This window comes from Canis lupus, chromosome 15 (assembly GCF_048164855.1).
Source record: "Canis lupus baileyi chromosome 15, mCanLup2.hap1, whole genome shotgun sequence".
In the NCBI taxonomy this organism is placed as follows: Eukaryota; Metazoa; Chordata; class Mammalia; order Carnivora; family Canidae; genus Canis; species Canis lupus.
Window position 1 is genome coordinate 30,588,574 of NC_132852.1, and position 21,905 is coordinate 30,610,478.

General features: G+C 42.8%; 2 protein-coding genes and 1 non-coding gene across 5 annotated transcripts; 2 read left to right on the plus strand and 1 right to left on the minus strand.

Annotated features, from left to right (window-relative positions):
* The first annotated feature begins 196 nt into the window (after positions 1–196).
* Positions 197–13,188, plus strand: MAK16 (MAK16 homolog). Its single transcript, XM_072776390.1, has 10 exons — positions 197–497; positions 2,742–2,791; positions 2,884–2,993; positions 3,099–3,163; positions 3,537–3,688; positions 4,458–4,512; positions 9,814–9,888; positions 10,790–10,897; positions 11,625–11,690; positions 11,849–13,188. Exons 1-10 carry the CDS (start codon positions 483–485, stop codon positions 12,041–12,043), a joined length of 891 nt encoding a protein of 296 aa, XP_072632491.1. The 5' UTR covers positions 197–482; the 3' UTR covers positions 12,044–13,188.
* TTI2 (TELO2 interacting protein 2) lies at positions 9,906–19,348 on the minus strand. Of its 3 annotated transcripts, XR_012007641.1 has the most exons (9): positions 19,140–19,345; positions 18,208–18,973; positions 16,715–16,901; positions 16,131–16,223; positions 14,476–14,663; positions 14,255–14,398; positions 13,511–13,673; positions 12,478–12,641; positions 9,906–10,871 (listed from the first exon to the last, which is right to left on the minus strand). XR_012007641.1 is itself a non-coding variant. In XM_072776387.1 (7 exons), the coding sequence occupies exons 1-7, from the start codon at positions 18,852–18,854 to the stop codon at positions 12,537–12,539; spliced, it is 1,527 nt and encodes a 508-aa protein (XP_072632488.1). In that variant the 5' UTR covers positions 18,855–19,348; the 3' UTR covers positions 9,906–12,536. The 3 variants fall into 3 exon arrangements, 1 of the variants encoding a protein (XP_072632488.1); XR_012007640.1 differs by having other exon boundaries at positions 18,208–19,345; XM_072776387.1 differs by having other exon boundaries at positions 9,906–12,641; positions 18,208–19,348.
* A 267-nt stretch (positions 19,349–19,615) lies between these two features.
* Positions 19,616–19,718, plus strand: LOC140605587 (small nucleolar RNA U13). Its single transcript, XR_012008225.1, has one exon. It is a non-coding gene; the product is annotated as a small nucleolar RNA U13 (small nucleolar RNA).
* Positions 19,719–21,905: the final 2,187 nt, after the last annotated feature.

Consider the following 21,905-nt stretch of genomic DNA (forward strand, 5'->3'; position numbering starts at 1 on the left):
AAGGTCAAGACCCAATGCCACAGCAAACGGTTGGCGGGGTTTAAGCGAGGGGAAGTGAGGGCGGGAGCGGGGGTCTCCCTGGCGAAGCAGCTGCGGAGCGCGGGCCACGGAGTAGACCCAGCGCAGCTCCTGCCGCTAGGCGGCGCTCCGGCCGGGGACGGCGCTGCCCCCTCCCCCCCCACGGCGCGCTCCGGCCGGGGCGGGGGTCGGCGGCCAGGGCACCCCGCAGGGGCGCTCACAGACCGCGCTCTGGAGCAGGGCGCGCCCACGGCCCTCGGCCTCCGCGCGCCACGGCTCGGCCGACTCCTGCGCGGGGCCGGCGGCGGTGCAGGCGTGAGTCACGCCACGGCGGGGCGCTGTGCACGCCCGACCCGTGCGCACTCTCGCGATAGGCGAGACTCGGCTTCCGGAGGGGGTTTTCCGGAAGGAGCATGGCTGTCGCGGAGACCTGGCCGGGCTTCGCACGCTGAGCCGCCGGCGCCATGCAGTCCGATGATGTGAGTCTCCCGCGTGCCTGCCACCCGCGTTCTCCTGCTTTAGGACTCAGGAGCCACATGCTGAGCTGGCGCGTTAGCCTCGTGTGGCTCCAGATCCGAGGCCCGGGACGCCGCTTTCCGAACGTGGGGCTCTCACGTGTGTGCCCGGCCCTCCCGCCGGCGGCCCGAGCGGGGTGGGGGCCCGCAGCACGGGCGCTTCGGCCCTCGGGGTCGTCTGGGCCCGGCCGTGCTGCCCAGCCGGGGAGCGCTTGGCCTCTCGGGTCCCTGGACGTGGGACGGGCGGCTGGGGGCGGGGGGGGGGGGTACGGCCGCGTTGAGACCTCAGGTGTAAGGATCCCTTTCTTCCACGTGTGTGTTGCCTTTAAATCTGCCTTTCCCGCTTTTGGTCTTTCTTTACATCTGTTCCATTGTCCGCCTGCCCAAGTCATAATTTTCGGAAGCATCCTCGATCCTCATTTATTTAGTTATGTGTATGAGAAATACAAAAGTGCTTACGGTGTGCCAGGTACCGTGGTAATCACTGGAGATTTTTATTAGTTTTTAATAAGCCTGACAGAAGACCTCTGCTTTCCTGCAGCGCTCTAGTGGAGAAGGCAGACGGTGGGTAAACACGGGACCGAACCGAAAGCCGTTGTACTGCGTGCTGATTGTGTGAGAGAGGGACCTAACTAGGCTGGTGAAGCAGGGAGTGATTAGAGACCACTTCAGACACAGCTGAAGGTTTCCCTGAATAGAAGATATTTGAGCTGAGATCTGAAACAGGAGAATGAACCCTCATTGAGGGGCTTTGGGGCAGAAAAGGGGGGGGAAATCCATGCAGTAAGAACAGTGAAGTGCAAAGATCTGGACGTAAGAGAGATGGAATATATTAAAGAATACCGATGTTAGCCTTAGGGATTGAGGGAACAGAGGTAATGAAGTTGGGTTTGCTTGCAGGACAAGGTCATGTAGAGGCTTCTAAGGAGTGTTGCTAGGGCTGCTGATGGGAAACGACCTCTGACATTTTGGGGAAAGTTGTTTAGTTATTTGAAGGAGAGAAAGAATGAAAGCAGGGGAGACTAGAGTATGATGAAAGTAGTTTCCACCAACGTAGTGATGGCAGAGAAGAAAAGAAGTGGGTGGATCTGAGGTCCGTATTTTCTGTGTGACCAAAAAGACTACATGATCCCCTCAATGAAGAGGGAAAGGGAAAAATCAAAGGGTTTTTGGATTTGAATAGTTCATTGGTGGTTTCCTTTGTGGAGATAAGTTGAGAGGTGTGGAACCGAGACCTTCCTATGGATATGTTAATGTGGGAGACACCTTTCTGACATCCTGGTAGAGATTTCAGGTTGGCAGTTGGTTGTAAATACAAGTCTGCCCAGGAGAGAAGTTTGACCAGTTGTCAATTTGGGAGTCACCTACTTAAAGGCAGAATGAGCTATTGTCCGAGTTTCATTTCTTCTTAACCTTCTTGTCATCCCCCACCAAACACACATACTATAAAATTCCCAAAATGTTATTTTATGTGTTTACCTTTATTTACGTTTTAGGCTTTGACTTCTTTAAAGCCTTTCCCAGTTCCTCAGGGCAGCCCACTCAAAAGCTCTTAAAACTTCTTTTGTGGCACTTAGACTGCTGCTTTGTTTACATTTCCTTCTCCCTAAGTAGATAAAACTGTTTAAGCACTATCCCTTCCTTTATTCAACTAACACTTGAGTGCCTCCTCTGCTCATGACTTAGGGATGTTAGTGTATTAATATAAATCTACAATCAATGCTGAAAGAGTAAGGAACACATTAGTTAGTAGAAGATAGCAGTAGATTATTTTTTTTGCCCAGATGAGACCAAGTTATACTATCTATATCCCCAATCTAGTACTCTGCAGCCTTTTACAGTGGATAATGAGCATATTAAGTAATAAATGAAAGTTACAAAATATATATAACATTTCATTTTTGTTAAAAAATATAGGCATAGTGATTGGTGGAATGTACGTGCATAGAAGAAAATTGAAAACATTTACAAAATTCTAAATCTGTGGGTAATGGGGTATGATTATTGCCAATTTGTATTTTTTTCTACAAGAATCTGCAAAAAAGAAAAATGAGACTTTTACAAAGCATTTCTTCCTCTTCTCATTCTTCAAAGACCCAAGGAGACTCTTTCAGTAACCAGGGCATTGCCCAGGGCATTGTTTTCTTGAGTTAATACTCTCATCTTTTGAGTCAGAGCAATTGAAATGGATTTTACTTTGTCTTGCAGGTTATCTGGGATACATTAGGAAATAAGCAGTTTTGTTCTTTCAAAATAAGGTGAGTCTAGATTTGCAAGGTGGGCAAAGATTCCTTCAGTTGCCCTCCTGGTAACCCATCTTACAACTTTTGCTCTTTTCCTCCTGTTCTAGAACTAAGACTCAAAGTTTTTGCAGAAATGAATACAGCCTGACTGGACTATGTAACCGGTCGTCTTGTCCCCTGGCAAACAGTCAGTATGCCACTATCAAAGAGGAGAAAGGTGACTCCTTAGTTTTAACTTCCATGAGAACTAGTCAACAGCTTTAAAAGGATGTTCTTTAGTCTGTCTGTAAATAATATTAATGGTATTTACTTTATCTTGCAGGACAGTGCTACTTGTATATGAAGGTTATAGAGCGAGCAGCTTTTCCTAGGCGTCTCTGGGAACGGGTAAGACTTAGGACATAAAATCACAATGACCTTAATCAGTAGCAAAATGCCCATATTTTTCTCTTTTCTTTGACCATAGCTGGAGTAAACTTTTAATTAAGGTTTACTTGTTTGTGAGAGAGAGAACAAGGTGGGAGGCAGAGGGAGAAGCAGACTCCTCACTGAGCACAGAGCCTGACACAGGGCTCGATCCCAGGACCCTGAGATCATGACTTGGGCCAAAATCAAGAGTCAAATGCTTCACCTACTGAGCAACACAGGTGCCCCTGTATTAAAGTTTTGAAGCCAACCTCGTTAGGGCATATGGGTATCATAGGAGTGGAGACCCGGTCATTTACCCTTACTCTTTAAGCTTTCTTTTTCTGTTTGATAGGTCCGGCTTCATAAAAACTATGAGAGAGCACTGGAACAAATAGATGAAAATCTAATTTACTGGCCCCGTTTCATTCGACACAAGTGTAAGCAAAGATTCACCAAGATCACCCAGTACCTAATTCGAATTAGAAAACTTACACTAAAGCGACAGTAAGTAAGCGATCATTCATTTATTATATTTATTTTCTTAAGTTTTTTTCCTTGGGTCACATTAGGAAGATGAGAGATTATGAAACCTTTAGTAATGCTTCTTATTAAATCCAATATTGGGTAACCTTTTATGAGATGCTGACAAGAAGAAAGTTTACGTCTGGTTAAAATTGTGCCCTTTGATGTTCCAGGACTTAAAAAAGCAGTAGAGCAGAACTTGATGATCTCCTCCCTGTCTAAAAAGCAGCTTCAGGAAATTTTCTCCCTGACAGAATCCTAAAATTAGGGTATTGACAATGACCTTAAAAATGTGAATAAATAAAATTTAAGAACTTTACTCTGGGTTCACTGAAAACTAATTTTTAAAAATGTTATGAAATCCACAAAATTAATTGAATACCTTCCTAAGGAGTGATGGGTCCTAATACTTTTTCATTGGGACCTGCAAAGAAAGCTAAAGATGGCAGTCTTCTACAGAAAATTCCTTTTCTTTGTTATCTGAAGCATTAATCTTAGCATAGTGAATGCCCTCAGAAGTCTCAGAATGCCTTAAGAAAACAAAAAGTAAAATACACATTAAAATATGTGTAAAAATGTCTGACTTTTTGTAGCATTAAATACCTAGGAAATTGTCAAGTATATAGTCTTGGCTATATTGAGCTAAGCCCTACAAAATCAACTCCAATCCTTCTTTCTTCTCATTTTTTTTTTTTTAAAGGAGCACACAGAATGTGCACTTGGGTTTTCTGATAATTCTTATTTTCCATAGGAGGAAACTTGTTCCCTTGAGTAAGAAGGTGGAGCGGAGGGAGAAAAGAAGAGAGGTAACTTACCATTCTGGGACTCATAGCTTTTGTATTTCCATTGAGGTTGGGGTTGTGTAGGTAAGGATCATGAGAAAGAGTCAGTCACCATTGTCTATGAACTGTTGGGGCCTTGAGTAATGGTTCCCTAATGCATAGTAGTATTAGTTGTATAAGATATCAGATACTCTTTTTTAAGATTATGACTTTCAGAGCAGATTAAAATAAGGGTTCTTGGGCATGTATATAATGGAGAACAGAGAAATCCCTTGTCTGAAATTCTTGATGTTAAATGTTTCAGAAGTCAGAACTTCGGTTTGTTGCCGATCTTATACGTTGCATACTACATTCAGGAGGGTTTGAGCATCCTTTTTTTTTTGTACCCCACGGTAAAAACTCTAATTCCCATCCTCTATTTCCCGTCTCCCCACTAAGCACCACTCTGGTAACAGTTTTCTATAGTTAAGAGTTTGTTTCCTGATTTGTATTTTTTTTTCTGTTCTTTGTTTCTTAAATTCCACATATGAGTGAAATCCTATGGTATTTGTCTTTCTCTGACTTACTTCACATAGCAGGTTACATTCTAGCTCTATCCATGTCCTTGCAAATGGCAAGATTTTGTGTTTTTGTTTTTGTTTTTTTAATGGCTGAATAATTATATATATATATAAATATATATACACACACACACACACACACCACTTCTGTATCCATTTATCAATCAGTGGACATATTTTGGCTATTGTAAATAATGCTGCAATAAACAGAGGGGTGCGTGTATACTTTTGATTAGTGTTTTGTTATTTTTTTGGGTAAATAGCCAATAGTGCAATGCCTGGCTCTTAGGGTAGTTAGGGTAGTTCTATTTTTAACTTTCTGAGGCATCTTCATACTGTTTTCTGAAGTGGCTGCACCAGTTTGCATTGTCACCAACAATGCAAGAGGGTTTCATTTGTTTCACATTCTCACCCACGTTTGTTTTCGTCTGTTACTGATTTTAGCCATTCTGACAGGTATGGTGATACCTCATTGTAGTTTTGATTTATATTTCCCTGATGATGAGTGATTTTGAGCATCTTTTCATGTGTCTTGTGGCCATCTAGATGTCTTCTTTGAAGAAATGTCTGTTCATGCCTTCTCCCCATTTTTACATTGGATTATTTGTGTTTTGGGAGTTGAGTTATATCAGTTCTTAGATAATAATCCTTTATCAGATATATCATTTGCAAATACTTTCTCCCATTTTGTATGTTGCCTTTTAGTTTTGTCAGTTGTTTCCTTTGTTGTACAGAAACTTTCTTTTTTGTTATAGTCTCAGTAGTTTGTTTTTATTTCCATTGCCTCAGGAGACATAGCTAGAAAAATGTTGCTATGGGCAGTGTCAGATTACTGCCTGTGTTCTCTTCAAGGATTTTTATGGTTTGGGGTCTCATATTTAGGTCTTTAATCCATTTTGCATTTATTTTTGTGTTTGGTGAAAGAAAGTCCAATTTCATTCTTTTGCCAGTGGCTGTCCAGTTTTCTCAACATTATTTATTGGGCTTTTTCCCATTGTATATTCATTCCTCCCTTGTCAAAGATTAATTGACCATGTAATTGTGAATTTATTTCTAGGTTTTCTGTTCTATTCCATTGATTTATACCTATTTTTATGCTAGTACTATACTGTTTTAATTACTACCGCTTAGTAGTAGAACTTGAAATCAGGATACCTCCAGTTTTGTTTTTCTTTTTCAAGATTGTTTTACCTACTCGAGGTCATTTGTGGTTCCCTACAGATTTTAGGATTGTTTGTTCTAGTTCTATGAAAAATGCTCTTGGTATTTTGATAGAGATTGCATTTAATGTGTAGCTTGCTTTGGGAACTATGGGCATTTTAACAGTATTTGCTCTTCCATGAGCATGGAATGTCTTTCCACTTTTTTGAATCATCTTGAATTTCTTTCATCACTGTTTTGTAGTTTACAGAATTCAGGTCTTTCACCTCTTTGGTTAAGTTTATCCTTGATATTTTGTTTTTGATGCAGTTGAAAATGGGATTGTTTTATTTCACTTTCTGCTGCTTAATTATTTACGAATGAAGCAGGTTTCTGCACATTGATTTTGCAACTTTTCTGAATCCATTTATCAATTCTAGCAGTTTTCTGGTGGAGTCTTTAGGGTTTTCTATATATATTATCATGTCATCTGCATAGAGTAAGAATTTTGCTTCTTCCTTACCCATTGGATGTCTTTTATTTCTTTGTGTTGTCTAATTGCTGTGACTAGGACTTCCAGTACTATGTTGAATGAAAGTGGTGTGGACATCCTTGCCTTGTTCCTGATCTTAGGGGGAAAACCCTCAGGTTTTCCCCATTGAGGAAGATGTTTGCTGTAGGTTTTTCATATATGTTGAGGTATGTTCCCTCTAGACCTACTTTGCAGAAGGTTTCTTATCAAGAATGGATGTTGTACTTTGTCAAATTCTTATTCTGTATGTATTGAAATAATTATATGGTCTTTATCCTTTCTCTGAATGATGTGATGTATCATGTTGTTTTGTCAGTATTGAACTACTCTACCCTTGCATGCTCAGAATAAATCCCACTTGATCATGGTATGTAATTTTTTTTAATATAGTTAGATTCAGTTTGCTGATACTTTGTTGAGGATTTTTACATCTATATTCATGAGATTGGCCTCTAGTTCTCTTTTTTTGTAGTGTCTATATCTGGTTTTGGTATTAAGGTAATACTGACCTCATAGAATGAATTTGGAAATTTTCCTTCCTCTTGTGTTTTTGGAATAGTTTGAGAAGAATGGGTATTAACCTTTAAATGTTTGGTAGAACAAGCCTATGAAGCCTTGGAAGCCGTGGAAGTTCTTGGACTTTTGTTTTTGGGGAGCATTTTGATTACTCATTCAATTTCATTGCTGGCTATTGGTCTATTCAAATTTTGTTTTCTCCTGCTTTAGTTTTGGTAGGTTATATGTTTCTAGAAATGTATCCATTTGAACTAAGTTGTCCAAATGTTGGCATATAGATTTTCATAATATTCTGTTACATTGTTTGTATTTCTGTGGTGTTGGTTGTTATTTCTCCTCTTTCATTAGTAATTTTATTTGGGTCCTCAGGGTTTGAGCATTCTAATCAGATACACTAGTAGCTCTCTAGTGAAATATAAGAAGGTTCAGACTACATGGAATTTCAAAAGCTTTTTAAGTAGCCTTATGTTATTTCAGGTCACATTAGGCCAGTAAATTGAGTTTTTTTGATTTTAAAATTGCTTATAAGGAATTGATTGGGGTTGTTTCTTTGAAGTAAACTGGGCAGCTTTGTTACCAGATTAATCAGTAGTGTTGGGAATACCATGGAAAATCTAGTTGGAAAACTCCAGCCTTTGTCAATAGAGCTGTCTGCCTGTCCATCTCACTGGTACCTCATTCAAGTTGACTTTTCTTTTGCTTTTCAAGACCCTGGAATTAGCTTTCCTACAAGTTCGGATTTGCATTTATTCTAGGTGTCTGTTGTGCATACTTCCCTTCTGCCAACATACATTTCCCTGATCATTTGTCATGTCCTATCAAGAAGTAGCTTTAATAATTTAGTGCCTTTGTTCCTATTAATCACATAGAGTTCCAGACTTCAAATCTATTACAGCATTGGTCTCCACAAACTGTTGTGATCCCTTACTCACCAAAGGAATTTTTGAACATATACTGCCCAGCATATTTTTTATGTTACTTACTATTCATGTGTACTTGCACTAATAGGTGTATTATAACTGACATATCTATTATTGATGAAACGAAGGTCTAGGTCTTTGCTGAGAAGGAATTCTTTTTGACTGCTCTCATAACTGATAGATTCCTCAGAGATACATGAAGAAGTACATTGTTGATTGTTTGCATTAAGTAGTGGCTCTTCATTTTTCATCCTTCATCAGCAGTTATGCAGAGGTTTTTATTCAGATACAGGTAGTGAGTATGCTTTTTCCCTGATAGCTAAACAGGTGGTCTTACAAGCCTTTCAGAGGAAATTAAGTTTTTCTGCTTTTAGCAAATAAATTTGAAGCCTTCTGAAAAATGTAGATTTGGAAGATCTTTAAATGGGTTGGAAAATTGTGGTTCCAGAATATTTTGAGTGTCTGATTGCTGCTTTTACGGGAGACGCATGTTTTCACAATGTTACTTTTTAGGTGTAATCACACTTTTCTTTTTAAGACATTCTATTCACAGAATAAATTTTTTTTCAAAAAACATTGTAAACTCTTAAAATACTTTTCTCTTGAAAGAATGGAGTATTTTTTTAAACTTGTGTTGTTACATACTACTGACAGTCCTTTGTCATCTTGGAAAATTTGGAACATTTTTCTTGTGAAAAATGCATGATTCTTTAAGTCGTACAACTCTTTTTAAGTACTAAACCACTAAATAGCATACTTTTATAACCATTCCTATGGTATTGCAAACTATTCAGTAGCCTCTATAAATCCACTTAAGCAAACATTAACTGCCAAATGCTGTAATCATCTGAATAAAGTAGTGAGATCCACACTTACAGACTCTGTGTAGTATTTTTCAAATATAACATTTAATTTTTAAAGAAGAAATATATAACAATTTTCACTATTTTCTGCCTGCATCTCAGTGGATTGCCCTTGAGGTGCAAGCACCTAATTTAGAGAACAGTGCAAAACAGCATGATAGCCTTTTAACTGATCATGTGTCCCCAGTCTCCCTGTGATTTATCTTGTACACTGTTATTCAAACTTTCAGTATGTAAGACTTTAGAATCTTTTATGATCTTCACTATTAAATGAATGCAGTCTTGGGCTAGAAAGTAGATTTAGATTAGATTCTTATGTTTTGGTTTTGGGTGGTCCAGGTTGATTCCATATATCATTTTGGATGTGATCACTGGAGGAAGAAATTTTTAATCTATTTTTCCGTCACATGGAATCTAACACGGTTTTAGAAGAAGTATGAGTAAAGGTCTCTATTTTCCTTTCTCAGCTTTTAAAATCTAGTTCAGAATTGCTCATTTTCTAAGACACTTAAATGTATGTAGAGCTACATGCTTTGTGCATCTATGAAAGGCTTTGTTAGAACTTCATTTAGAATGCTATTTATAAAACAATTGGAGTTTTTAAAAATTAAAAGGTTCTCAAGGTTTGGGAGAGAAAGCAGAAATATATCTGGCTGGAGAGGCACAAGTTCTAGTGATAGCAAGAGTAGGGGGAAAGTAGTTTTTTAAAATAAAAACCTCACGGTTTCTTCTTCTAGGCTGAAAAATGAGTATCAATATGAAATAAATGGGTTTACTCAAATTTTTCGTTACAGGAAAAGGCATTAATAGCTGCACAGCTGGATAATGCTATTGAAAAGGAATTGCTGGAGAGATTGAAACAAGATACGGTAAGAAAGCTAAGAACTTTGGGATGTAAACTTTATTTTTTAGATCAGTAATATGCTAGGAACTAGTGGGAAATGTGTTTTATTTTCAAAAATGCTGGAAAGATCTTTACTTTGATTTTTGTTCCTGAAATAAAACATATACAGGCTCTGGCTTCCCCACTTTAGTTCATTGACACAAACCTATAAAGTGCTCTGGTCACCCTTGATGCTCCATTTAGTGTAAGAGACCTTTCCCTTTGCACCATATTGCCAACTTGTGTCCCCAGTACAACAGTTCCAGATCTCTGTATAAAAGGCATGCAGTTTTGATCCTCCTGCACCCTAATCTTCTAAGACTTTTTTTTTTTTTTCCTAAGACTTTTTAAAATGGGATTTTAATTCACTTTAAAAACTAATGTTGGGCAGCCTGGGTGGCTCAGCGGTTTAGCGCCACCTTCAGCCCAGGGTATGATCCTGGAGACCCAGGATCGAGTCCCATGTTGGGTTCCCTACATGGAGCCTGCTTCTCCCTCTGCCTGTCTCTGCCTCTGTGTCTCATGAATAAATAAAATCTTTTAAAAAAAATAGAAATTAATGTCATTTACAAGACAAAAATGAATAAAACTTTCCTTATTACTTCTTTCTGTCAGCGAATTTACATTTGTTCCAAGCCATGGGTTTTATAAACTAAGTTTCAAGTGACTCTTCATGGAAGCTACTTGATTTTAACCAGTGGTTATTTAAAATGGGCTTTTAAGATAGTGTCAGCTCTAGGCTTGATATTAATACAGAAATACTACTACTTATCAAATCAAGTACTCTCATTTAATCACTGGGGAAAAAATAATATGCTTATTGGACAGTGGATTTCACACGTACGATTGAGAGGTCATTAAAGCTGGTGTGTATCTGTGTTCTTCAGTATGGCGACATCTACAACTTCCCCATTCATGCCTTTGATAAAGCCCTGGAACAGCAGGAGGCAGAGAGTGACTCTTCAGATTCTGAGGAAAAAGATGAAGATGAAGAAGTAAGCCTTGTTTGTTTGTTTTGCTTCATCAAACAGTAGTCTTGTAAAACTAGATCTCTTTACATGAACTTGGGAGACAATATCATTTCATTCCCCTAACCAAAAATTCTTTGGTCGTTTTTCTTTATCATGAGGTTAGCTCTGTTCAGCCAATAAGCTGTTTACACACTGACAATTTAATCGTATTTACTGGGATTCTGAAATTTTTCTTGCAAGGAGACAAATGAAGAATCTTCATCAGCTAAAGGAACTTACTGAAATTCTTTTTTTTTTTTTTTTTTAAGGAACTTACTGAAATTTATACAGGATTTCATTTCACTATTAATACAGGGGAGGTACTTGAGTTATAGTATTTTTTAGGAAAAGATCAGATTTAGCAGGTAGTTGCTTAATCACATGGTATGCTCACATAGGCATACAGATGGTACTTTTTCCTAGTAGTAACCCTTTTCAGTATTTGAAATTAATAGGTTTAATTAAATGTACAGAATTGTTTGTAAAGCCCTATCTGTATACTGATTTTTTTTAAATAAGGATGTTTTACCTCATTAAAAGAAATTGATAACCCTAAAATGTTTTTAATTTAGAAGTATTAAAACTTAGAAATAAGTAGATTTTGGTTGAGCCTAGTAAGTAGACTATGAATCTGTTATTTATACACTTACTCATCAAGAAGCATAAGCTGAATTTTCATTCTGTATTTTGAACGTACCAATTTTTATTTTAGGATGTGGGAAAAAGAGAATTTGTGGAAGACGATGAGGTGGATGAAAGTGACATAAGTGATTTTGAGGTGAGATTAATGGGCAGAAAAATTGTCCTTGGCCTTCAGGAAAAAGAAGGTTTCTGAATACAGAGCCAGATAAATTCTCTGGTTCTAAATTGAGAAGACAATGAGAGGAGTTTGAGGATGAATCTAGAATTTTCTTTTTTTTCCATCCCCATTATCAGGATATGGATAAATTGGATGCCAGCAGTGACGAAGATCAGGATGATAAATCCTCCAGTGAGGAAGAAGAAAAGGTCCTTAATGCAAAACATAAAGGCAAAACACCCTTGAAAGGACACTTGCAGAGAAAACGAGCCTATGTAGAGATAGAGTATGAGCAGGAGACAGAGCCTGTGGCCAAGGCCAAAACTATGTGACTTGAGACATTTATAAGCAGGACTGAACATTTTCATCATCCTCTTTCTTGTACCATGAACATGTAAACACCTCCAGTTTTTGTTCTTTCATATGGTATTCAACACAATATTTGTGTTTTTAATATTTATGCTACTTCTGTGGGGCAAGAAATCTGGGAGGGAGCGGAGGAGGCCTTGAGTTGTGAACACAGTATTTTTATAGCGTTGGCATATGCTTTGAAGTAACAGCTTGAGCCCAAGAAGCTTAACAGATGAATTTGTGGGTGTAAATATTTCTAAGTTTTAAATGCTATCCACCCGTTTCCTTGGCATCCTCCCCCCCCCCAACTTTATTTAGAAATATCTTCATTTTTTTGCCTTGTTCCCCTTTCCCTACTTCTATGGAAGGGACTAAAACAAAAAGGTCTAAGCTACAATGTTTAGTGTGAAAATACCTTTTTTCTTAAATAATTCCATTTACACAGTAGGAACAAGAAGAAAAAGCCTTCCAGTTTTAGGTTCCATTGTAGGATGTGCCTTCAGAAACCTGCTGCACTTTTCGGATACAGTTCACCACCTTGCTGTCTTCACAGCTTTGGAGAATTTTAACCAGGAGATCCTGAAACATGAAACCAAATAGACTTTGGGTTTTATTTTTAATTGATACTTTTTCTTTTACTTTGGTATTTCTTTCTTGGTACCACACTCAAAAGAAAAAAAAAATGAGATTAGAGAGCAGTCTGTGGAACAGGTGTACTGTGTCGGTGTGCATGGAAATGTCCTGCTGGCTAGTGAAGATGGCTGGTAAGAAGCCCGTTAATACCAGCCAATGCAAATCAGATTGGATCCAGCTCGTGAAAACTGCCTGAGATGAAAGAGCCAACACGAAGTAATTTGAATAAACTGATAAAAAAAAACCAAACTATTTCTAAATATTTTTATGCTGTTTTTTAACTTTAAATTGAAAATTTCTAAAGAGAAATGAGGCAGTGGTTTATTAAATGTCTATAAATACACACATATAGCTATGATATGCTCTGGTTTTGAGAAGTTAACTTTGTGGAATATGAAACTAAAGGAAAAATCTCCATGTGAATAAGTAAGAGTATGTAAAAATATAGTTGCCCAGAAAAACTGGAAACACTTCTGGGATCTGAATCACTCTACCTGTGTTGTTATTTTTTGGTGGCTTGTAGTTCATTATTTCATCATTTAAAAAAAATTCAGAGACTGAAACAGACTTTTTTAATAAACTCAATCTTTTGCCCATTTTCTACCCTCACCCCAGAGACCTCTCCTGATCCTCTTGCTTTTTGGTCTAAATAGTGCTGAGTAGCTTTAAAAGAAGAATGAGATGTTAATCACCCTTTATTGGGGGCTAGCGGTCTCCAAAGTGGAGCCCTGAACCCTGTGTTTTTTCCCACAGAGTAGGTGAGGCATGTGAACTGTAGTCAGAGGAACTGCTCAAGACCCAGGTTGCAGACTCACCTTCACCTGTCCTTGAGAACAGTGGTTCAGGAGAATCAGGCACTCGGTGGCCTCCTCTAGTAAGGCGCTCTTTACAGGCTCAGGTGTAAGGTTTGGATCCCTTGCTACATCACATATCAGTTTCAGGAGCGCCTTCAATAAGACCACAAGTCTACAGGGAACTCTGGAATCAAGAAAAAGTTATGTTCATACTCTATCTAAATCAGGATATTAACAAAGATTTCAAAAGGCCATCAAAGTTGTAAAGCCCTCCCTTCCTAAATGAAGGAACTGAGGGAAATGACTCAACAACCAGGGAGCCAGAAGCAGAACTAGACACCAGACACCAGATTTAGTCACTTCGAGACCCTGTTTTCTGCAGCACAGTGTGTACCCGTGAACACTCTGGCCTGCCTAGGAATACCCTACTCCCCTCCAGAAGTGTGGTTCTATTGTAAGGAAATAATCCCTCCTGGAAAGGGAGAAGTAGAATCTCCCCTTACCAGGGACTTATACTTTGGGCCAGAGAAGAGGAAATGGTCCACAGTCCCTTAACTGTTACAGTCTTAGGCCTAAAAGTTAAAGAGAGAAATAAGCTTGGGTTCTGGGACCTCACTGTCAATTAGAATTTTCTGTCATTTAGTTCCAGATCCTAGCTTACCATCAGTTAAGCCCAGCCTATTAACTTCAACTTATTAGCCTTTCTGAAAGTTTTTATCTTGATAAAAATTGTTCTGGGCATACCTGCCTGCTTGGCAGTTTTACCTGGGCCATGCATATTGCATGAGAAGTTTTAGGGTTTCCAGTATCTTCAATCTAGCCTCTTCCTCGGGTCCATCATAAACCTCCAGATAACCAATGATGATTCGCTCCAGTCTCTTTAAGTGCCGGACAGTTAGAATCCCCAACCTAAAAAGCAAAGAGAAATGTGCATCGAGATGAACCTGAAGAGTAGGCCAGGCCAGACCAGTGGCCCAGGTACTCACCTCTTCACAAACGCCGGGAGGTTTCGGGCATAGGTCCTGCGTAGGAGAAGGCGGTGCTCTGGCTCCATGTGGGTCAGAATCAACTGCAGCACCTCATCACAGTGTGTGGTGGGCCGAGCTGCACCTCCCTTCCATTGCAGGGCTTTCTCCAGGATGGGGAATAAATCCAGCAGACACAGGAGCACAGCCTGGGAGGTAGTAATAAAAAAGACCTGTTCATTTGCATTCACACTCACTGATTGGGCTAGCAACTTTATATACATGTTCTCACAATAAAACTCCTCCATAGAGTCTGAGATGGTCTTTGTGTCCAGTTTGACCACCTTCTGTGAGGTTTCAATGTCTAGGCACTCCCTTCTAGCTCTCCTGGGATCTTTGCTTTTTCTCTTAGTTTTGTTTTAAAGCCATCATCTAAAGAGTCCTAAACTTTTTGGCTGTCAGTACCTGGATTCTCAGCTTAATACCTAAATTGATAAAAGAAATGTGGCAGTGGGGAGAGAAGAAGGGAAGACAGGCATAAAAAAGGTTATTTCTACCTCTGATTTTATATAACTTGTTTCTTCTGTCTTCAGAATGTTCTTTCTGTTACTAAAGAACTGTTCATCCTTCCAAGATCACCTCCTTCCCAAATTCTCCTAAAACCATCCCACCACCACCAAATTGGTTAGCCACCTTTTGCTGGACACCCACTGCACTCTACACAAACCTCTTAATAGATATTTCACACTGTGCTGTAGACATGTAGAAATACTCATTTATTTTTTTTAAGTTGAGTCCATTTATTTTTAATTATTTATTTGAGAGAGCACGCACCAGAGAGCACAAGGGGAGAGGGAGGGACTGGGGGAGAGGGAGAAGCAGACTACCCACCGAGCAGGGAGCCTGAGCCTGACACAGGCCTGGATTCCAGGACCCCGGGATCATGACTTGAGCCAAAGGCAGTCAGCCAACTGAGCCACCCAGGTGCCCCAAATACTCATTTATTTACATGTCTTCCTAAAGGGTTTCTTAAAGCCAGAAACCCTGTCTGATCCATTCACTCTTGGAACCCACATGGTTCCTCAGACAGTAGGTATTCAGTATCTCTCGGGTGAAAGCACTGTAATATCCAACATAAAAGGAGTTTCAAGAGTGTGTTGATACAAAGCAACAGAGAAGGACATTTCATAAAAATAGAACTTTTCAGGGATCCCTGGGTGGCGCAGCGGTTTGGCGCCTGCCTTTGGCCCAGGGCGCGATCCTGGAGACCCGGGATCGAGTCCCACGTCGGGCTCCCGGTGCATGGAGCCTGCTTCTCCCTCTGCCTATGTCTCTGCCCCTCTCTCTCTCTGTGTGACTATAATAAATAAATTAAAAAAATTAAAAAAAAAATAGAACTTTTCAGACAAAGCTTTTCTCAAGTGATAGAGAACTGGCCTAGATGAAGACCAAACACTAGCTTTACTGTGGAGACTCAGAAATGTGAATGCCCGCTTAGTATTAAGACATTTTCACTAGTCATTTGCTACTTTATTTTCAAGTTGGCAATGACTTGGTCATCACCCTCACTTTCCAAGAGAGGAAAATGTGTCTCAACTATCCTTATTCACATAATACCACCTTCTACTCAAGTTTGAGAACTTAGATTCGCAGTTATAAACAAAACTTAAAATTACCTGAATGAGGTTGTACTCTGGTGTGTACAGGTGGTTGAAAAGGGCATGATATACGACCTGGGCTCTGTTATACTGGAGCAAATCAGCAGCTGGCTGCAAGCAGAAAAATTACCCAATTAAGTTTCCCAAGGTTGCCAAATTGTTGATAATTTTTGAAACTATGGATACACAATTATACCATAAGATTCATTATGCCCCTCTCTACTTCTATGTGTATTTTTAAAGCTCCATTATACACAGTTTAAAAAAAAAAGTTTCCTTGAGTAATATAATAGCTTGCACACTGAGCATAATCCTTTTCAGTTTCTGATTTTTTTTGCTCCTTGAAAATCAACTGTTAATCAAGGTCTGATTATTCAGTTTGACATGCAGGATAATGGCCCAGGTGTCCTACATACGTTACTTAAGAGGTACAATCTACTAGGTTGGCAGAAGGAAAATATAAAGAAAAAAATATACATAAGTGATTTTTGTCACATAACAGCGTAACAGGAAGCTAATAAGAGGTATAAAAAGGCAACACTAAAATAGTGTTATGCTGGTGACTCAATCTGTTCCATCAACACAGATGAGAGGTTGCTTACCACATTAAGCACAATGTGATGGAGGCAGCGTACACCCAGGATTTTGTTCTCGGTTTGATAGTCATCTGAGATGAGCAGTGACGGGGGAAGTACCGTTTCCAGATGTTGGCTAAGCCAGGGTCGGGTGACCTGTTGTAGACTCCATGAAAAAACATGTTTGGTGGCAGGGTTATTCTTCCAGGATTCCCTAAATGGAAATGTGAAACCACATTAAGTAGTGACATGTTAACTAGCAAAGCAAATCAACCTCTTCAAGTGAAAGAATATTTTCTTGTCCTTGTAAAGAATATAGCACACAAAATTCTTGATATTATACAGTTTAAGATTTAGATCAAAATAACTTACAGAACTTGCACCAAAAGAACAAAAACAAACAAACAAAAAGTAACCTGACACTAAGTACATTGAACAATCACCCAGGGCTCTGGGCCTAAAGCTTATCTAGTGAGAAGGAGCTGTTTACAATCCGAGCTTGTAAAGAATCTGCGGTGATGGGGTGGGTGGTTACAGATTTGTTAAGAAGGGAGAGGGGAGTAAAGGAAATGCCTTCAGTACTAGTCACTATAACAAGGGAGCAAGTGGGGCAGCCCCGGTGGCCCGGCGGTTTAGTGCCGCCTTCAGCACAGGGCCTGATCCTGGAGACCTGGGATGGAGTCCCACGTTGGGCTCCCTGCATGGAGCCTGCTTCTCCCTCTGCCTGCATCTCTGTCTCTCAAGAATAGATAAATAAAATCTTTTTTTAAAAAGGGGGGGAGCAAGTGAATCAATATCTGAAGAAAAGCAATTTACAGCTTATTAAGTGGGTTTTTCATTACACTTTACTCAACCTTCAGAATAACTGTATAAAAGGAGATAATATCTTTTCATTACAAAAAAAAAAAAGAAAGAAACAGGTTCAAAGAGGCTCTCTGACATGGTCCGACTCAGAAGCAATAAAATGAAGTGCCAGGTCACCTCAAAACTCCAGGCTCCTGGTAAAGTGACAGTTGTGTACATTTTTCTCTCCTCATCTCCTGTTACAAATATACAAAGTATCAAGTGGAACTCACAAAGAACACTTTAGCTGAGAGCAATCTAAAGGGCTTTCTTTCATCCCAAACTGGCTTCCAGATCTAATTGACCGTATCTAATACCTAGTGATGAGTTTCAAGATCCCTAAGTTTAAAATCAAACCCTACGTTTAAATCCTCTCCAAATCCCCATCCTCACCTAACTTAAGAAACTTGAGTGTAAAGACATGGGACAGAACTCCGGAGGGCTAGAAAGAGCGCTAGGAAGTGGGGGCCTGAAGGCCTGGGCTCTAATGTCGAATTCGCCAAAATCTAATAATGCCACTTATAGCAAATCACAACCCTCCCGGGCGTTAAGAGATCTGCTAATATCACACCACCCTTTACCTTATCGTTGGAGGAACTCAGGTCCTCCGAGCCCTAAACATTCTAAGATGTTAGGCTGAAGCCCAGAGGTCGTGGTCCTTTGGCAAGAATACTCACTTATTCAAATCGCGTTTGAGAAGCTCCATTACTGCCGTAAATCTCCCTTTCTCGTCTTCATGTTCTCCGTGCAGAAACCCTGCCACGGACGCACACGGAGTAACCCGAAGGAGTACGGAGAGCACCTCTCCAGCAACCTCACGGGACCTCGGGCTGGTCCACGGGTGCTCCAGACTGTGTGTGAGCGCGAAAACATAGATGGGTGCGGCCGAGTGACGCAGGCCTGCCTTCCACGTAGGGCCAACCAACGAAGACTTGGCCGCCTCCATTCTCCCCAGTAGTTTAAGGAATAGTAACCCAACCGCGGCCGCTTTCTCGGCCACCTCGCAGTCCGCACGACGTCTGCCCTCCGGCTCCCTGGGCGGGGCTGCATACTTCTCCAGGGCTCTTGCCACCTGCCCCAGCACCTCGGGCATTCCGCGGCGCCACGTGCCGCCCCCCTCCAATAGCTCGTCACACTCTGTGGCTTCTATCAGGGCGCTCAGGTCCTCAAGCGCCGCACTCCTGGCCTTGCCGCGTCGGGGCTCCTGGCTGGTGAGACGGTGCACGATCTGAGACAAGGACTGCCCGAGGGCGGAGGGAGGCCGCTCTCCCGGCGGGCAGGAGCCTTCCTGCGGGGGCGGTTCCCGCGGGCTCTCGGGCTCCATGGCTCAGCCCGCGGCAGCGACGAGCTGGCCTCCTCCGGGGAGCCGAGATGGGAGGCTGGTGCGGCCCGCCCGACAACAAAGATCACCCACCCGGAGGCTGGAATTCTCCCGAGGAACACCTAGAAAACCAAGTAAGACGGCAAGACGTCGGCGGGCGGGCGCGGGGTCGCGAGGCTAACCTGCACAAGAGGCCAGTCCGTGCAAAGGAAAAGATGCAGGGAAGGAAGGGAACGGAGCCTCTCTGGGAGTAAGAGGATCTCAGACTCCCAACGGTAGATGACTTACCCTTGCCTTTCTGAAGATTAAAAACAGAACGAAACAAAACAACCCTAAAGGTCTAAGAAATAAAGCCCTAAGGCGAGACGCAAACACCTCCACGGGCGCCTCACAACCCGCCCGCACCGCGTACGCATCAGGATCCGGACCCAGCTCGCCTCGCCGCCGCAAGGCACCAGGCTAGCTTCCGCCAGTGCCCAGGCAACACTTCGTCATTTCACGACCCGCTGTCGTAAAGCAACGGAGATCCAGGTTCCCCTCCAAGAAAGGTGGAGTCTGGGAGAAAAATTTGCATAGACGCATCCTCTCGCTAGTTCTATATCTTCTTCACTTATTAAGGTAGAAACACACGACGCGTACCGAAGATACCTTAAAAGCATGCAGAATTTTACTGTTAAGACTGAATGTGTAAGGACTAAGTCTGTCACCCTCTTCAAAAAGTGTGTGGTACATACTCGGGTTTCCTTACCGCGCGCAGCCGCGCGATCCTTTTGTAGTTCATAAGCGTGATGATTGGGTGTTCACGCCGTTGTGTGACATGTGCCTCCCTCCGACCTTGTTACGACGCGGCACATTACCCGTCTGACGTGAACTCGGAGGATCTTTTTCGCTCTTCCCGTACCTCAGAACGTCAGACCGTTGTCGGCCTCCGGTGTGGGCGGGCGGCTGCGCGGCCTTCCCGGCCTGGGTCTGGGCGCCGGGCGAAGCTCTCGGAAGCTCTCGCTCGGGAGGCCCGCGGGCTGCGGGAGGCCGGCGTCGCGCGGGGGCGGGGTCCGAGCGAGCCGGGAGCTGCGGCGGGTTCAAGCGGGCGGGGGGAGGAGCCTGTCCGAGCGCGTGTGTGGCCGCTGCCGGTCGCCTCGCCTCGCCGCGGGTCCCCGGGAGTGGAGTTCTGTCCCGTGGCCCAGGGTCCCCCAGCGGAGGGCGGTGGTGCCCTCGCCCGTGACCTCCTGCGCCGTCCGCGCGCGGACCTCACCGGTGCCAAGGCGAGGGCGGGAGCGCGGAGAGGTGGGCGTGGGGCCGGCTGGGCTGCTGGGGGTGGCCGGGAAGGGGGGGGACCCGGGGGACCCTCGGGGGGCAGGGGGAGCCCCGCAGCTGCGGCTGGTGCTCAGTCCAATGTGCGGGCGGGCCTGGGGACGCTGCGCCCCCTCCGGTCAGAGAGCGCTCTGCAGGGATTTCCCGCCCCGGGCGCTGGGGGGCGGGGCTCCACGGTGCGGTCTCCTCCCCAGGGGGTGACTGTGTGGCCGGAGAAGACTTGGTGCACCCCCGTCCCCCGTGGCAGAGGGCGCTGCTTGCGGGCCACCTCCCTCCGCGTCCCTTGCTCCCCCCCTTGTTCGCTCGCTGTGTGCCCCGTGTAGGGCGCCCTTGGAGAGCAGTTCCCAATCTCTCTGTGCTTCTATGCTCTTTTTTTTTTTAAAGACTTTATTCATCGACTCCTGAGAGGCACAGAGAGGGGCAGGCTCCCCGCAGGGGGCCCGATGCGGGACTCGATCCCAGGACCCCGGGATCACGCCCGCGCCCTGGGCCCGCGGCAGCCGCTCAGCCGCCGAGCCACCCAGGTGCCCCTCTGCGCCCTAACGTCTTTTTTTTTTTTTTTTTTTTTTTTTTTTTTTTTTTTTTTTTTTTTTTTTTGCGCCCTAACGTCTTTAACGGTGACGTGCGAGGAATGATAGTCCCTACTTCTTAGGATTGTTTTTTTTTTTTTTTTTTTTTTTTTTTTTTACTTCTTAGGATTGTTATGAAAAATAAAGGAGCGAAGTATGCGTCCGCAGCTTAGAGCGGTGTTAGTTTCCATTTCCTCTTTTGAGGGCACCTGCCTCTCGGCCTCCTCCATCTGGCCTTGCCTTCTCTGGCCAATTGGTGGCACTCATGATTTTCTAAGCAATTTCAAACATCGATTAAAAACACAGGAGTTCCTCCGGAGGGGCTTCTCCCACACTACAGTGGGTGTGGGGAGCAAGATGCCAGCCCACAGACTGTGATTGTGCCCTCCTGTGTGTGAGCCTGTCTTCCCTGCGCCTCGCAGCCTTTGTGCCCAGTGGATCTGCGATCTCACTCCCTTGTGAGCAAGCGCTTGTACTGCAGAGGGCTCCCCGCTGCGCTCTGAGTTCCCCGAGGCCAGACCATGTCTTTACGCCCAGTGCCTGGCACGATTTAGCCTTAGCCGTGCAAGAGACGTTTGTGGCACCCGCAAGGCTATCCACAGAAGACTGGCTGAATAAACCACGGTACATCGCACAATGCAGTTCTGTGCAGCTTTACAAAAGAATGAAGGCCATCTCTGTGGAAGGTCACAGAACTCCAGGATGCGTTTTTAAAAATATTTATTTGTGAGAGACAGGGAGAGGCAGAGACTTAGGCAGAGGAAGAAGCAGGCTCCCTGTGGGGGCCCCCATGCGGGACTCATCCCAGGACACCACCCCGAAGGCAGATGCTCAACCACTGAGCCACTCAGGCGTCCCTCCAGGATGCATTAAGTGGGAAAAGCAAGGCTGGGGGCACATATATGTTGCCCTTCTAAGAAAGATGTGTGTGTTTGTTTACATTTGCAAGAAGAGGCAGTGGAATTATAAGTCACAAACCAATAAAAATGTTACATATAAGGAAAAAACCAGAGAGAAAAAATGGGAGTGGAAGCTAGACTTATCTTCATATACTGCGTTTTTTTAGTTGGACTTTGGAATCAAAGTAAACTTTCGGTTTCCATGATTATTTTTTTTAAAGAAAAAAATAGGGATCCCTGGGTGGCGCAGCGGTTTAGTGCCGCCTTTGGCCCAG

Coding starts and splice junctions, on each gene's coding strand:
- MAK16 (XM_072776390.1), top strand. Junction 9,889..10,789: donor AGAGATTGAAACAAGATACG/GTAAGAAAGCTA, acceptor TGTGTTCTTCAG/TATGGCGACATCTACAACTT. Junction 10,898..11,624: donor AAAAAGATGAAGATGAAGAA/GTAAGCCTTGTT, acceptor TTTTTATTTTAG/GATGTGGGAAAAAGAGAATT.
- TTI2 (XM_072776387.1), bottom strand. CDS start 18,854: ATGGAGCCCGAGAGCCCGCGGGAACCGCCCCCGCAGGAAGGCTCCTGC. Junction 16,902..18,207: donor CTCAAACGCGATTTGAATAA/GTGAGTATTCTT, acceptor ATTTCCATTTAG/GGAATCCTGGAAGAATAACC. Junction 13,674..14,254: donor ATGCAATATGCATGGCCCAG/GTAAAACTGCCA, acceptor TCTTGATTCCAG/AGTTCCCTGTAGACTTGTGG.